Source organism: Bos taurus, chromosome X, assembly GCF_002263795.3.
Source record: "Bos taurus isolate L1 Dominette 01449 registration number 42190680 breed Hereford chromosome X, ARS-UCD2.0, whole genome shotgun sequence".
NCBI lineage: Eukaryota > Metazoa > Chordata > Mammalia > Artiodactyla > Bovidae > Bos > Bos taurus.
The window spans coordinates 91,595,306-91,613,335 of record NC_037357.1 but is presented as its reverse complement, the minus strand read 5'-3'; the positions used below and the strand labels follow the sequence as shown (position 1 = coordinate 91,613,335).

Sequence of the window (18,030 nt, the reverse complement as noted above, 5' to 3'; positions counted from 1 at the left end):
GGAAGAAACTGTCACCAGGGGATAGCCCAAAACTGTACCCCTACCCAGACCCATCTGGAGTTAATTGTAACTCTAGACATAAATATGTTGTGGCACAAAGTAAGGTTTTTTGCTTCCTTTGCCTGGATATCAAATAAATACAGACCTTGCTTTGTTATTTGCTTACAAGTGTCCCTCCTTCTGCTGTGACTTAATATGTGACATGGCTCTGTACTGCAACTAGAGCCTCTTTCCATAGCTTAGAGAAAGCTTAATGCATTGAAACTCCTGTCAGACTCCAGAAGAACTGCTGCTGCTGCTGCTAAGTCGCTTCAATCGTGTCCGGCTCTGTGTGACCCTATAGACGGCAGCCCAATAGGCTCCCCCGTCCCTGGGATTCTCCAGGCAAGAACACTGGAGTGGGTTGCCATTGCCTTCTCCGCCAGAAGAACTACCATTCCTCTAAAACTTAAATTAAAAATTAAGTCAATTGAGTTCAACAAAATTATTGAGGTCTGTAGGCTCTGGAGACAAACTCCAGGCTTTATTCCTTCCAGCTGTGTGACCTTAGAGATGTAAAATGGAGATAATAATAATAGTTATAGCCTCATTGGATTGTTTTGAGTATGAAATGAATTAATACATGTAAAATAATTGGAACATTACTTAGCACATAGTATATGTTCAGTATCTGTTAGTAACTATTATTCATACTGCAGTGCATCAGATCTTATGTGGGAGCCAGGAATACAGAGATTATAAAGTTTCTGCAGTCAAGGAACTTAGTATGGCAGAACCAGTATGCAAATCACTTTAGTATCCTTTATGTAGAGCAATAGATGTGTGCACAAGAAGGGCACTTAACAGTCTGCCTCTATTACATTAAAAATAGTGCTCTCCAGGAAGAAGCCTGGTAGAATGGGAAGTGTGCATTCTGGAGTCAGATCAGCTTAGGTTTGTATACCTGTGTATACACCCTCATTATGCAACTTTGGGGGCAGCCAACCTCTCACACCCTTAGTTTTTCCATTTCTAAAATAGAGTGAAGTTTCTGGCTTCTAACTGTTGGAAGCGCCCCATTTAGGTGCCCTGTGGGCCAAGGTGCTCCCAAGAAAGAGAGCAGGGATTTTTTAAAAAGAGTTAGATGAACTTAGATTCAGGCTCTAGTTATATGTTATTTAACCTTTCTATGTCTATTTCCACTTGTATGTTTTTTCATTTATATCTGCCTTGTCCTTGATTGTTCTGTTGATGAGATAATGTATGTAAAGCACACACAGTATATAGAAGGTACTAAGCAGTATATAATAGCTTTATTATCTTTCTAACAAAGTTCTCATCTATTATTATTTAAAGTAAAAACTTAAATACTATAAACCATGTTAATTTCAATATTCTTTTAAAGAGCTTCAGGCCATAGTTCCATGCAGGGAGTCAAAAAACTGGTCATTTGAATGAACAAATGGATAATGCTGCCTGTGTTTACAGGAATAATCCAGTTTAGGCTAGGAAAGGCTTTCTTTATTTTAAGAGTATTTTGTTCAGCCTTGTGTTGTGCTGTGCTTAGTAGTGTCTGACTCTTTGTGACACCATGGACTGTAGCCCGCCAGGGCTACTTGTAGTCTGTCCATGGGGATTCTCCAGGCAAGAGTACTGGAGTGGGTTACCATGCCCTACTCCAGGGGATCTCCCCAACCCAGGGATCCAACCCAGGTCTCCTGCATTGCAGGTAGATTCTTTACCAGCTGAGCCACTGGGGAAGCCCAAAAATACAGAAGTGGGTAGCCTATCCCTTCTCCAGGGAAACGTCCAACCCAGGAATCAAACTGGTGTCTCCTGCATTGCAGGCAGATTCTTTACCAGCTGAGTTACCAGGGAAGCCCTTTTTAGTTTTATATTTAGTTATATTATATTTAGTCTTAAATTTCAACAAACTATAAAATTCAGTTTCTAGCCTTTCTGACTTTTAAACAAATATAGGTCAGCTTTTGTTGCATGATGTGTTCTCTTTTTCCCTCCTAGGTCTTTCAGAGCCTTGAAGACCACCATTTGGAAGTGGTGGCTTTTTTCAGGGAAAATGGCTTCCATGGTCTTCTTGCCCATGACTCCGAGTATGCGCTCTACAATATTCCATCTTACTATAGTTCCCATGCTCTGAAGCTGAGCTGGAATGGAAAGAACCTCACCACCAACCAGTTTCTGATGCAGGAGGTAGCCAAGCAGCTAGGCCTGAAGCGGATGAATTTTCCCATATTTGCTGCACTGCTAGGTAGGTGGTCCAAAGAACAGACTCTAATGATCATGTAAGTTTCCTCTTTCAGTGTTAAGAGATGAAAACCAGAGCAATGGTTATCACTGTTGGATTTATCTTCTGAAAATTTGCACGCCAAACACTGTGCTTTGGGGCTTCTTACTAGAAACTCAGCATGTTTTATTATTTATTAATACAGGATATTCCAGAATATTATTTTGATTCTTGTAAAACTTTTTCTTCCATTACATTCTGTAAGTATTTTATGCAGAGTACCGTCTTAGGCCAAATATCTTATTAGCCCTAGGTAACTTTGGTTTCCCACTCAGAGCATTAGCATCTCTTCCCCACTGTTTAACTTTAGATCAAAAACACAAATCATTCTGCATATTTTTCTTTTTGTTTCTCTTGTGCTAACATTTTATTATGAAAAGTCCCAAAAGTACAGCAAAGCTGCAAGAATTTGCTCTGAAAATCCTGTTTCTACCACCTGTATTCTGCCAATAACATTTTACTAAACTTGCTTTATCGTATATCTGTCTTTATATCCATCCATCAGTTTTTCTTTAAAAAATGTATTTCAAAGTTACTGCAGACTGTTGATTATGTTTGATTTGGTTTTCCAAGTACTGACAGCATGAAAATTAATATCTTGTCTCAGGTGTGACCTCTGTTTATAATCCCAAAGGATTTGAGCTTGGATAATCTAGTGGAGTCTAGAGAAGGCAATGGCACCCCCACTCCAGTACTCTTGCCTGGAAAATCCCATGGACGGAGGAGCCTGGTAGGCTGCAGTCCATGGGTCACTAGGAGTCGGACACGACTGAGCAACTTCACTTTCACTTTTCACTTTCATGCATTGGAGAAGGAAATGGCAACCCACTCCAGTGTTCTTGCCTGGAGAATCCCAGGGACGGGGGAGCCTGGTGGGCCGCCGTCTATGGGGTCGCACAGAGTCGGACACGACTGAAGCGACTTAGCAGCAGTAGCAGCAGCAATCTAGTGGAGTCAGCACAAGTTTTGGCATTAGGCCTTGGACAAATCACTGAAGTTACACCTCCTGGTTTCAGTTTCCTCATCTGTGAAATGGAATAATAATACCTCACAGTGTTATTGATAAGATTAAATGAAATAAGATATATAAAATGCCCAGCACTTAGTAGGCAGTCAGCAGTTGGTGGCTATTATTATAAAAGGCAGCATAACCAGGTGACAGAAAATAGCATGTACTTTGGAGCCAGACAGTCCTAGATTCTTAGCCTGGTGTGGGCACTTATTAGATGTGACACCTTGGGTAAAGTCAAGAGACTTGCTCAAACCTGTTTTCCTATCTATAAAAATGGAGATAATATTACCATACACAGTTAGTATAAAGATGATATATATAATGTATGTGATTCATAGTAGATAATCAAACATACTGTAGTTGTTAAATTAAGAACATAGATATGTATGAATTATTTGATTGTCTTTTTTCCCCAAAGTCCATTCATGGCCTGGAGATTCTAAGAAAACATTTGTACAGTCAATAAATGACAGATATACTTTATAGGTAATCACATTCTCCCAGATGAGGACCTGGCTGCTTTTCACTGGAGCCTCTTGGGACCAGAACATCCCCTTGCATCACTTAAGGTAATGTGCCCCATTTCCTGCCTGTGCATCCATGCCTAGAGGACATCACGTTTTGATTGGAATTTTGATAGAGTAAATCTTTCATTAGGCTTAAATTATTTCAGATACTTAGAAAAAAATTATAATTATGGTTGAAATTATAATTATGGTTGAAAAGGAGAAACTGAGTTTCTACCTACTCTATAGGGAAAAATCTAGTTATCCCCCCCTGTGTCGTTCTTCCCTGTGTGTTCCTCTCTCTCACACTACTACCACTGTCACATAGAGTACTTCACTTTTGACACTTCTAGTCACTAAACATGTGGTGAGTTTTCCCCGCACCAAACAATCTTCTGTGATACCAGCTGGGTATCCTACAATTTAACTGAATTCTAACACTACTACCTGAAGATAGTGTCAGATTGCACAGGTTCAGGACTCAATTCCAAGGACCGCCCCACCCCTCACACACTTTCAGATGGCAGGTGCAAGCCCAGGTTATCACCTGTGCTTCTTACTAACCAACTAGCTATAGTTTTGAGGTTTCAACAACTCCCTTCTCGGGTTCAATAAATTTGTTAAAGCACCTCATAGAACTCAGGGAAATACATACTTACATGTATCAGTTTATTAAAGGGTATGATAAAGGATGCAGGTGAACAGCCAGATGAAGAGATACATAGGATGAGGTCTGGGAGGATCCTGAGCACAGGAGTGCTCTTACCACCTAGGAAATTACAAAGATTTTAGGTGCTCTATGCCAGGAACTGGAGAAGGCAATGGCAACCCACTCCAGTACTCTTGCCTGGAAAATCCCATGGATGGAGGAGCCTGGTAGGCTGCAGTCCATGGGGTTGCTAAGAGTGGGACACGATTGAGCAACTTCACTTTCACTTTTCACTTTCATGCATTGGAGAAGGAAATGGCAACCCACTCCAGTGTTCTTGTCTGGAGAATCCCAGGGATGGGGGAGCCTGGTGGGCTGCCGTCTGTGGGGTCGCACAGAGTCGGACACGACTGAAGCAACTTAGCAGCAGCAGCATGCCAGGAACTGCGGTCAGAGAACAATATATGTTTTCTACTATCTCACACCCTTATTATCTTAAGGATTCATACAAACCTATGAAGGAAAATATTAATACTAATATGCTATTAAATAAAAAAATGAGCAAAGGAAAGAAGCAGACAATTCACAAAAGAGGAACTAGAGTGGCCAATAATATGACTAGGTGTTAAACCTCACTAGTGATCAGAGATGCAAATTAAATGAGCAGTGTGATTTTTTTTTAACCTAACAGTTTAGAAAATATTGAAAGATTAGTCTACCCACTCCTGTCAAGGCTGTGTTGAGACTGGTGCTGTCATATACTTCTTGTGGTAGTATAAGTTGGTGGTGGTATTACACTTCCCTAATCCTTTCACTCTCCTAGATGTCTATTTCACATCTTTCCTTCTCTCCTCAAGCCTCTAATTCTCCTTCCTTGCTCATTCTCAGCTCATGACCTGGCTTCCTATTTCACTCAGAAAATTGAAGCAATGGGAGCAAAACTTCCACCAGGTCCCACCCTTTCAACTTCTCACCTGCATGCTCTGCCTGCCTTGGATGACTTATTGTTCCTGTCTTAGGCCAGCCCTTCTGCTCTTATGCTGAATCCATGCCTCCTTGCTAACTTAAGGACATCACTTCAGAAGTTCTCCCCTCTTTCTCCCACATCATTTTCCCTCTCTCATTGGCTCTTTCCCATCAGATGCATAAGCATGCATCCATCAGAAAAAATAAAACCTGCTCTTGATTTTACTCCCTCCACCCAAGCTACTGCTCCGTATTTCTTCTTCCCTTTTAGCAAACTCTTCTAGAGAGTTGCCTATGTTTGAGCTGTTTACTATCCCCTTTCCCTCTTCTCTCTTCACTTTGCTGTGCTGAAATTGCTTTCAACAGTAACCAGTGACTGTGATGTTAATAAATCTAATGACTAGCTCTCAGTTTTCATCTTGCTTGACTAATCAGCAGTATATGACCCACTTGCTCACTCTCTGAGAACATGTTATTCACTTGGCTTTAAGGACCCTATTCTCTTGTAATCCTACCTACTTCACTGGCTGCTGCTTCTATCTCCTTTGCTGTTTCCTTGTCTTATGTACTTAACTTTGGAGTGTCCCAGAGTTCTATCTTCAGTCCTTTCTCTCTTCTATCCACACACACTGCCTTGGTGATTGATCTCATCTGGGGTCATGACTTTAAATACTATATGTCCATTAATGACTCCTAAATATATGTCTCCAGCTTTGATCTCGCATTTGAACTCTAGCTCCCAATATCTAATGGCCTATTAAACATGTCAAAGAAACACATCCAAATGGAAACTCCTGATCTTTCCCCTAAACCTGTTCCTTTCCACAGCCTTCCCTAATTTTCATTAACAGCAACTTCATCCTTCTAGTTGCTCAGTCTGAAAGGCTTGACGTCATCCTTGACTTCTCTCTTACTCATGCTCCACCTCTCCTCTGGTCAGGAAATACTATCAGTTCTTCCTTCAAAATATATCCACTTCTCACCATTTTCATAGCTACTACCTTGGGCAAGCCATCATTCTTGCCTGGATTATTATACCACTTTACTAACTATTGGTCTTCTGCTTTCACTATTTCATGTCCCAATACCTCTCACCCCCAGCCCCAAATCTATTCCCAGTACAACAGCCAGAGTCATTTTAAAAACTGACTAAAATCATGTCACTTCTCTTTTTAAAATTCTCTAATGGCTCTTCATATCACTCACCTAATCTTTACCATGGCCTACAAAGCCCTATGCTGTCTGCCCTCTTGTACAGCTCTGATCAAATTGCCAACATCCACTGGGTCATCAAAAAAGCAAGAGAGTTCCAGAAAAACAACTAGTTCTGCTTTATTGACTATGCCAAAGCCTTTGACTGTGTGGATCACAATAAACTGTGGAAAATTCTGAAAGAGATGGGAATACCAGACCACCTGACCTGCCTCTTGAGAAACCTGTATGCAGGTCAGGAAGCAACAGTTAGAACTGGACGTGGAACAACAGACTGGTTCCAAATAGGAAAAGGAGTACATCAAGTCTGTATATTGTCACCCTGCTTATTTAACTTAAATGCAGAGTACATCATGAGAAACGCTGGGCTGGAAGAAGCACAGCTGGAATCAAGATTGCCGGGAGAAATATCAATAACCTCAGATATGCAGATGACATCACCTGTATGGCAGAAAGCAAAGAGGCGCTAAAGAGCCTCTTTGAAAGTGAACGACGAGAGTGAAAAAGCTGGCTTAAAACTCAACATTCAAAAAACTAAGATAATGGCATCCGGTCCCATTACTTCATGGCTAATAGATGGGGAAACAATGGAAACATGACAGACTATTTTCTTGGGCTCCAAAATCACTGCAGACGGTGACTGCAGCAATGAAATGAGAAGATGCTTGCTCCTTGAAAGAAAAGTTATGACAAACCTAGACAGCATATTAGAAAGCAGAGGCATTACTTTGCCGACAAAGGTCCATCTAGTCAAAGCTATGGTTTTTCCAGTAGTCATGTATGGATGTAAGAGTTGCACCATAAAGAAAGCTGAGTGCCAAAGAATTGATGCTTTTAAACTGTGGTGTTGGAGAAGACTCTTGAGAGTCCCTTGGACAGAAAGGAGATCAAACTAAAGGAAATCAGTCCTGAATATTCATTGGAAGGACTGATGGTGAACCTGAAGCTCCAATACTTTGGCCACCTGATGTGAAGAGCTGACTCATTTGAAGACACTGATGCTGGAAAAGATTGAAGGCGGGAGGAGAAGTGGACGACAGAGGATGAAATGGTTGGATGGCATCACTGACTTGATGGACATGAGTTTGAGTAAGCTCCGGGAGTTGGTGATGGATAGGAAAGCCTGGCATGCTGCAGTCCATGGGGTCACAAAAGCACGACATGGGTATTCAAGGACATGACTGAGCTACTGAAGTAAACTGAACTGAAAAGCTTTTAAGAAGTTGATAGCCTTTTACTCAGCAATTATCATTCTAGAAAACATGTAATTAGATAATTGGAAGGTGGACAACAAGTCATACCTACATTTCACCATAACATTTTAAATTTTCAAGCACCACAAAAATAGAAAAAGTAATATATAGTTAGCTGTCACTGTAACAACTTCCATAGCCAGTAGTTGTTAACATGTGGCCATGGTTGCTTGAGTTTTTGTTGTTGTTGTTGCTCTTACTCATATATTTTAAAACAGATGCCAGTCCTCAAGTTATTTCACTCTCATGTTCTTTGATATGCATCTGTAAAACATAAGCATTTTCTTACACAGGCACAATGCCATTATTACTCCTAAGAAAATTAATGATAATTTCTTGATATCATCTTAATATCTAATCCATTTTTAGATTTTCATGCTTGTCTTACAAAAGCTTTTTTGTGGTTACTTCAAATCAGGATCTAAACATGATTCATACATTACCTTTAATAGCAGAAGTTTGGAAACAGCTAAAATGTATCATGACAATTTATCATGATTAATTATGATAGTGCAATAAAACAGTAATCTTTGGTGTGGGATTATGCTGATATGGTTTTTTTTTCTTCCTTTATCCTTTTTAATCTTGATTCCAAGTCTTCTGTACTAAAAATTAGGGGGAAATTAATTTAAAGAAAAGATGATAACTATCTCTCAGTGGATTTACTGAATTTGAATTCTGTATCTCACCCCTGTCTCACCTTTTTTCTTAATGATCCATCTTAGACATCAATGTGCTTTGCTTATCTGCTTCTAGGTCAGAGCTCATCAGCTGGTTCTTCCTCCCTGTGATGTGGTAATCAAAGCTGTTTCTGAGTATGTTAGTTCCATCAAAGACCCCTCAAACCTGGATGTGGTTGGGAAGGATGTTTTCAAACAGTCTCAGGTAAGCTAGCCTTCACCTTCCTAAGAATGGCCAGTTTTCTTACTTCACAAGTAGCACCAGCAGATTTGATCATTTTTGTGCTGCCTGCCTTCTCTCCTCCTAGGTGCTTATCTTCTCCCTTCTTACAGACTAGAGCCCCAAAGTTTCTTTTAGAAAACATCACTAGGCCTGGATTTAAAGGATTTTTTTTTTTACCTTTTTTCTACTGATTATTAAAGTTATATGAACTCATTCTACAGAATTTAGAAAATGTCACTTATACTCTCATTACCCAGAAACAACTTGCCATAGTTATCACTCTGGCATATATCCCTCTCTTTTTTTTCAGTGTATATTTTAATATAAAGGAGGTCTTGCTTATTGGAGTAAAATGAGTGCTGAAAAAGGCTACTTAAGTATGTCCATATGAAACAACAGTGTTTCATTATTAATAGTGAAAAAAGGGCTCACCTAGGATTTTATCTTGTGAAATGAAACTAAAAGTTAGGAAAATAAGTTAGTTTTATTTTTGACAATTTCATTTATACTTATCCTCTGGGTTTTTCAGTTCTATTTTAAATTTAAAAGTCAATAAAACTGACTTGTATGGTTATATGGATTTTTAAAACATGTATAGATTTGTGTAGCCAATATCACAATCAGGATCAGAACAGTTGAACCTTCCCTGAAATTTCTCATGCTGTCCCTTCATAATTACACCCAAACTCATCCCTAATCCCTGGAAACTACCAGTCTATTCTCTGTCATACTTATATCTTTTAGAGAATAGTATGTGAATGGAATCATAGAGTGTGTAATCTTTTAAGAATGGCATTTTTCATGCAAAATAATGCCTTTGAGATTGTTTTAAGTTGTTGAATGTTGCATCTATAGATAATTCGTTCCTTTTTATTGCCATAGTATCTATTGTGTCACTCTATGTCATTTTCTTTATGCTTTCACCCCTAGAGAATATTTCAGTTGTTTCCAATTTTTGGTGGTTCAAATACAGCTTCTATAAACATTTCTGTACAAGTTTTTGTATGAATACGTTTTCATTTCCCTACTGTAATACCTAGCAATGGAAATTCTGGGTCATATGGTAAGTGTATGTTTAACTTAAACTTTATTTTTTTTTCATTTTTTTAAATTTATTTATTTTAATTGGAGACTGATTACTTTACAGTATTGTAGTGGTTTTTGCTATATACTGACATGAATCAGCCATCGGTGTACATCTGTTCCCCATCCTGAACCCCCCTCCCACCTCCCTCCCAATCCCATCCCTCTGAGTCATCCCAGTGCACCAGCCCTGAGCACCCTATCTCATGCATCAAACCTGGACTGGTGATCTGTTTCACATATGATAATATACATATTTCAATGCTATTCTCTCAAATCATCCCACCTTCACCTTCTCCCACAGTGTCCAAAAGACTGTTCTATACATCTGTGTCTCTTTTGCTGTCTCGCATATAGGGTCATCATTGCCATCTTTCTAAATTCTATATATATGCATTAATATACTGTATTGGTGTTTTTCTTTCTGACTTACTTCACTCTGTATAATCAGCTCCAGTTTCATCCACCTTATTAGAACCGATTCAGATGTGTTCCTTTTAACAGCTGAGTAATATTCCATTGTGTATATGTACCGCAGCTTTCTTATCCATTCGTCTGCTGATGGACATCTAGGTTGCTTCCGTGTCCTGGCTATTATAAACAGTGCTGCGATGAACATTGGGGTACATGCATCTCTTTCAATTCTGGTTTACTCAGTGTGTATGCCTACCCAGCAGTGGGATTGCTGGGTCATATGGCAGTTCTATTTACAGTTTTTTTAAGGAATCTCTACACTGTTCTCCATAGTGGCTGTACAAGTTTGCATTTCTACCAACAGTCTAAGAGGGTTCCCTTTTCTTCACACCCTCTCCAGCATTTACTGTTTGTAGATTTTAGGATAACAGCCATTCTGACCAGTGTGAGATGGCACCTCATTGTGGTTTTGATTTGCATTTCTCTGATAATGAATGATGTTGAGCATCTTTTCATGTGTTTGTTAGCCATCTGTATGTCTTCTTTGGAGAAATGTCTGTTTAGTTCTTTGGCCCATTTTTTGATTGGGTCATTTATTTTTCTGGAATTGAGCTGAAGGAGCTGCTTGAATATTTTTGATATTAATTCTTTGTCAGTTGCTTCGTTTGCTATTATTTTCTCCCATTCTGAAAGCTGTCTTTTCACCTTGCTTATAGTTTCCTTTGTTGTGAAAAAGCTTTTAACTTTAATTAGGTCCCATTTGTCTATTTTTGCTTTTATTTCTAATATTCTGGGAGGTGGGTCATAGAGGATCCTGCTGTGATTTATGTCAGAGTGTGTTTTGCCTATGTTGTCTTCTAGGAGTTTTATAGTTTCTGGTCTTAGGTTTAGATCTTTAATCCACTTTGAGTTTATTTTTGTGTATGGTATTAGAAAGTGTTCTAGTTTGATTCTTTTACAAGTGGTTGACCAGTTTTCCCAGCACCACTTGTTAAAGAGATCGCTTTTCCCCATTGTATATTCTTACCTCCTTTGTCAAAGATAAGGTGTCCATAGGTGCGTGGATTTATCTCTGGGCTTTATTCTTTTATTCTTCCCTTGAGAACCCCATGAACAATATGAACAGTATGAAAAGGCAAAAAGACGGGACACTGAAAGATGAACTCCCCAGGTCAGTAGGTGCCCAGTATGCTACTGGAGATCAGTGGTGAAATGATTCCAGAAAGAATGAAGAAATGGAGTCAAAGCAAAAACACCCAGTTGTGGATGTGACTGGTGATGGAAGTAAAGTCCAATGCTATAAAGAGCAATATTACATAGTAACCTGGAATGTTAGGTCAATGAAACAAGACAAATTGGAAGTGGTCAAACAGGAGATGGCAAGAGTGAATGTCGACATTCTAGGAATCAGCGAACTAAAATGGACTGGAATGGGTTAATTTAACTCAGATAACCATATTATCTACTACTGTGGGCAGGAATCCCTTAGAAGAAATGGAATAGCCATCATGGTCAACAAAAGAGTCCAAAATGCAGTACTTGGATGCAATCTCAAAAACGACAGAATGATCTCTGTTCATTTTCAAGGCAAACCATTCAATATGACAGTAATCCAAGTCTGTGCCTCGACCAGTAATGCTGAAGAAGCTGAAGCTGAATGGTTCTATGAAGACCTACAAGACCTTCTAGTACTAACACCCAAAAAAGATGTCCTTTTCATTATAGGGGACTGGAATGCAAAAGGAGGAAGTCAAGAAATACCTGGAATAATGGGCAAATTTGACCTTGGAGTACAGAGTGAAGCATGGCAAAGGCTAACAGAGTTTGGCCAAGAGAATGTGCTGGTCATATCAAACACCCTCTTCCAACAACACAAGAGAAGACTCTGCACGTGAATATCACCAGATGGTCAATATCGAAATCAGACTGATTATATTCTTTGCAGCCAAAGAAGGAGAAGCTCTATACAGTCAGCAGAAATAAGACTGGGAACAGACTATGGCTCAGATCATGAATTCCTTATTGCCAAATTCAGAAAACCACTAGACCATTCAGGTATCAGTTCAGTTCAGTTCAGTTTAGTTGTTCAGTCGTGTCTGACTCTTTGCGACCCCATGAATCGCAGCACACCAGGCCTCCCTGTCCATCACCAACTCCCAGAGTTTACTCAAACTCATGTCCATCGAGTGGGTGATGCCATCCAGCCATCCCATCCTCTGTTGTCCCCTTCTCCTCCTGCTCTTCATCTTTCCCAGCATCAGGGTCTTTTCAAATGATTTCGTTTTCCACATCAGGTGACCAAAGTATTGGAGTTTCAGCCTCAGCATCAGTCCTTCCAAAGAACACAGAGGACTGATCACCTTTAGAATAGACTGGTTAGATCTCCTTGCAGTCCAAGGGACGCTCAACAGACTTCTCCAAAACCACAGTTCAAAAGCATCAATTCTTCGCCGGTCAGCTTTCTTTACAGTCCAACTCTCACATCCATACATGACTACTGGAAAAACCATAGCCTTGACTAGACGGACCTTTGTTGGCAAAGTAATGTCTCTGCATTTCAATGTGCTATCTAGGTTGGTCTTAACTTTCCTTCCAAGGAGTAAGCGTCTTTTAATTTCATGGCTGCAATCACCATCTGCAGTGATTTTCGAGCTCAGAAAAATTAAGTCTGACACTGTTTCCACTGTTTCGCCATCTATTTCCCATGAAGTGATGCGACCAGATGCCATGATCTTTGTTTTCTGAATGTTGAGCTTTAAGCCAACTTTTCACTCTCCTCTTTCACTTTCATCAAGAGGCTTTTGAGTTCCTCTTCACTTTCTGCCATAACGGTGGTGTCATCTGCATATCTGAGGTTATTCATCTTTCTCCCGGCAATCTTGATTCCAGCTTGTGCTTCTTCCAGCCCAGCGTTTCTCATATAAATTAATTTTCTGCATATAAATTAAACAAGCAGGGTGACAATATATAGCCTTGATGTACTCCTTTTCCTATTTGGAACCAATCTGTTGTTCCATGTCCAGTTCTAACTGTTGCTTCCTGACCTACACATAGGTTTCTCAAGAGGCAGGTCAGGTGGTCTGGTATTCCCATCTCTTTCAGAAATCCCTTAGGACAATACAGTGGAAGTGACAAATAGATGCAAGGGATTCAGTCTGACAGACAGAGTGCCTGAAGAACTATGGACGGAGATCCATGACATTGTATAGGAGGCAGTGATCAAGATCATCCCCAAGAAAAAGAAATGCAAACCGGCAAAATGGTTGTCTGAGGAGGCCTTACAAATAGCCGAGAAAAGAAAAGAAGCAAAAGGCAAAGCAGAAAAGGAAAGATATGCCCTTCTGAATGCAGAGTTCCAAAGAATAACAAGGAGAGATAAGAAAGCCTTCCTCAGTGATCAGTGCAAAGAAATAGTGGAAAACAATGGAATAGGAAAGACTAGAGATCTCTTCAAGAAAATTAGAGATACCAAGGGAACATTTCTTGCAAAGATGGGCTCAATAAAGGACAGAAATGGTATGGACCTAACAGAAGCAGAAGATATTAAGAAGAGGTGGGAAGAATACACAGAAGAACTATACAGAAAAGATCTTCATGACCCAGATAATCACAATGGTGTGATCACTCACCTAGAGCCAGACATCCTGGAATGCAAAGTCAAGTGGGCCTTAGGAAGCATCACTATGAACAGAGCTAATGGAGGTGATGGAATTCCAGTTGAGCTATTTCAAATCCTAAAAGATGATACTGTGAAAGTTCTGTACTCCATATGCCAGCAAATTTGGAAAGCTCCGCAGTGGCCGTAGGACTTGAAAACGTCAGTTTTCATTACCATCCCAAAGAAAGGCAATGCCAAAGAATGCTCAAACTACCTCACAGTTGCACTCACCTCACATGCTAGTAAAGTAATGCTCAAAATTCTCCAAGCCAGACCTTAACAGTACATGAACCGTGAACTTCCAGATGTTCAAGAAAAGTCAGAGGAACCAGAGATCAAATTGCCAGCATCCTTTGGATCATCAAACAAGCAAGAGAGTTCCAGAAAAACATCTATTTCTGCTTTATTGAATATGCCAAAGCCTTTGACTGTATGGATCACAACAAACTGTGGAAAATTCCTAAAGGGATGGGAATACCAGATCACCTGATCTGCCTCCTGAGAAATTTGTGCAGGTCAAGATGCAACAGTTAGAACTGGACATGGAACAACAGACTGGTTCCAAATCAGGAAAGGAGTTCATCAAGGCTGTATATTGTCACCCTGCTTATTCAACTTATATGCAGAGCACATCGCGAGAAACGTTGGGCAAGATGAAGCACAAGCTGGAATCAAGATTACCAAGAGAAATATCAATAGCCTCAGATATGCAGATGACACCACCCTTATGGCAAAAAGTGAAGAAGAACTAAAGTGCCTCTTGATGGAAGTGAAAGAGGAGAGTGAAAAAGTTGGCTTAAAACTCAACATTCAGAAAACTTAAGTTCATGGCATCTGGTCCCATCACTTTATGGCAAACAGATGGAGAAACAGTGGATATAGTGACCGACTTTTTTTGGGGGGGGCTCCAAAATCACCACAGATGGTGACTGCAGCCATTAAATTAGAAGACACTAGCTCCTTGGAAGAAAAGTTATGACCAAGTTAGACAGCGTATTAAGAAGCAGAGACATGCCTTTGTCGACAAAGGTCCGTGTAGTCAAAGCTATGGTTTTTCCAGTGGTCATGTATGGATGTGAGAGTTGGAGTATAAAGAAAGCTGAGTGCCAAAGAATTGATGCTTTTTAACTGTGGTATTGGAGAAGACTCTTGAGATTCTCTTGGACTGCAAGGAGATCCAACCAGTCCATTCTAAAGGAAATCAGTCCTGAATATTCTTTGGAAGGACTGATGCTGAACCTCCAATACTTTGGCCACGTGATAAGGTCAACTGACTCATTGGAAAAGACTCTGATGCTGAGAAAGATTGAAGATGGGAGGAGAAGGAGACGGCAGAGGATGAGATGGTTGAATGACATCACCGACTCAACGGACATGAGTTTGAGCAAGTTCAGGGAGATGGTGAAAGACAGGGGAGCCTGGCATTCTGCAGTCTTTGGGGTCACAGAAAGTTGGACATGACTGAGCAACTGAACAACAGCTAAAAAGTTTTTCCATGAATAAAGAATAAGTTTACCAAACAAAATTTTCTGATAGCTCTCATACCCACTAGGTCACGTTTAACTTTCTAGCATGATTTAAGTGCTGGGTTTGTTTTAATAAAAAGCATACTTGGGTTATATTTTCTTAAAATATTTACATTCTTTTGATATTCAAATCATTCTTTTTTCAAGTGCCTTTCCTGCCATGATCTTTCATAATTCTCTCTTACATCATTGTTGAAGACTAACTGTAACAGATCCTCATTGGTCTGTGACTTCTAGCATAATGTGAGCCATTTTTCATCATGTGTCTTTACTTTGGGAAATCCTGACTTTATGACAGATTTACCTGTTCGCTTTGTTACTTTGCGTTGCAGTTTCAGCTGTTTGTATGAGACAATTATGAAGAGATTGACCCACAAAAAAAGAAGTTGCCATGTTTGGTAGAGAGAGATCCTAGTATTTATTAAGAAGGGAATACTGTTTAAATGGAGAATACATTTTCCTGCTGATTTTTTATTGTGATAAAAATGCATATAAAATTTACCATCTTAAACATTGTAAATATATGTTCAGTGGTATTAATACATTCATAATATTGTGTAACCATCACCATCATTCATCCCTATAACTCTTATTATCTTGTAAAACTGAAAATCTACAACCATTAAAAGATAAGTCCCCATTCTCTCCTCCCTCTCTGCCTATTCTACTTTTGATCTCTGATTTTGACTACTCTACATACTTCATATAAGTGGAATTATACTATATATAGGAAATTCCCAGTGGCTTAGTGGTAAAGAATCTGCCTTCAGTGCAATAGGCACAAGAGACACAGCTTCAGTCCCTGGGTGAGGAAGATCCCCTTGAGAAAGGAATGGCAACCGACTCCAGTATTCTTGCCTGGATGAACAGAGGAGCCTGATGGGGCTATAGCCCATGGGGTTGCAAAGAGTAGGACATGACTGAGCCTGCTTGCATGCCCATTTGCAATGGGCTGATTTCACTTAACGTAATGTACTTAAGATTTTTCCATGTTGTAGGATGTGTCAGAATAACCTTCCTTTTTAACATTGAATAATATTCTGTTGTCCCTTTCATGAATCACAGCCTTGTAATGGCAAAGGGGCTTGTATAACTCAGTGAAGCTGTAAGCCTTGCTGTGCACGGCCACCCAAGATTGACGTGGTCCACTGGATGAGGAAATGTCCACCCACTCCAGTATTCGTGCTTGAAGAACTCCATGAACAATATGAAAAGGCAAAAATATATGACACCAGAAGATGATGGTTATAGCAAACACCCTTTTCCAACAACCCAAGAGACAACTCTGCATGTGGACATCACCAGGTGGTCAAAACCAAAATCAGACTGATTATGTTCTTTGCAGCTAAAGATGGAGAAAGTCTATACAGTCAGCAAAAACAAGACCTGGAGATGACTGTGGCTCAGATCATGAGCTCCTTATTGCAAAATTCAGACTTAAATTCAAGAGAGTAGGGAAAACCACTAGGCCCATTCAGGTATGACCTAAATCAAATCCCTTATGATTATACAGTGGAGGTGGTAAATAGATTCAAGGGATTAAATCTGGTAGACAGAGTGCCTGAAGAACTATGGATGGAGGTTCATAACGTTTTACAGGAGGCAGTGACCAAAGTGTCTCAAAGAAAAAGAAATGCAAGAAGGCAAAGTGGTTGTCTGAGGAGACTTTACAAATAGCTGAAGAAAGAAGTGATGTGATAGGCAAGGGAGAAAGGGAAAGATACCCATCTGAATGCAGAGCTCCAGAGAATAGCAGGGAGAGATAAGACCTTCTTAAATGAACAATGCAAAGAAATAGAGGAAAACAATAGAATAGGAAAGACTAGAGATCTCTACAAGAAAATTGGAGATATTGAGGGAATATTTCATGCAAGGATGGCCATGATAAAGACAGAAACGGCAAGGACTTAACAGATTAAGAAGAGGTGGAAAAAATACACAAAACAACTATACAAAAAAGGTCTTAATGACCTGGATAATCACAATGGTGTGGTCACTCACCTAGAACCAGACATCCTGGAATATGAAGTCAAGTGGGCTTTAGGAAGCATTATTGTGAACAAAGCTAGTGGAGGTGACAAAATTCCAGCTGAGCTATTTAAAATCCTAAAAGATGATGCTATTTAAAGTGCTGCACTCAGTGTGCCAGCAAATTTGGAAAACTCAGCTGTGCCCATAGGACTGGAAATATCAGTTTCATTCCAATCCCAAAGAAAGGCAATGCCAAAGAGTGTTCAAACTACCATACAGTCATGCTCATTTCACATGCTAGCAAGGTAATACTTAAAATCCTTCAAGCTAGCCTGGGAAAATCCCATGGACAGAGGAGCCTGGTAGGCTGCAGTCCACAGGGTTGCAAGGAGTCGGGCACGATTGAGTGACTTCACTTTCACTTTTCACTTTCCTACATTAGAGAAGGAAATGGCAACCCATTCCAGTGTTCTTGCCTGGAGAATCCCAGGGAAGGGGGAGCCTGGTGGGCTTCTGTCTATAGGGTCACACAGAGTTGGACACAACTGAAGCGACTTAGCAGCAGCAGCAGCAGGCTTCAACAGTACAGGAAC

The 18,030-nt window shown here is 40.0% G+C and overlaps 1 protein-coding gene across 6 annotated transcripts in view; it reads left to right on the top strand.

Moving 5' to 3' along the window:
- FAM120C (family with sequence similarity 120C) overlaps nt 1–18,030 on the top strand; it is a 145,520-nt gene that overhangs the window by 44,694 nt on the left and 82,796 nt on the right. For all 6 annotated transcript variants that reach the window (XR_009493573.1, XR_009493574.1, XM_024988789.2 and 3 more), the window contains exons 2-4: nt 2,002–2,248; nt 3,783–3,865; nt 8,639–8,767. Coding sequence is in view for 4 of the 6 variants with exons in the window: in XM_024988789.2 (XP_024844557.1) it covers nt 2,002–2,248; nt 3,783–3,865; nt 8,639–8,767 (459 nt within the window). In the remaining 2 variants the exon portion in view is untranslated. The remainder of the gene's footprint in view (nt 1–2,001; nt 2,249–3,782; nt 3,866–8,638; nt 8,768–18,030) is intronic.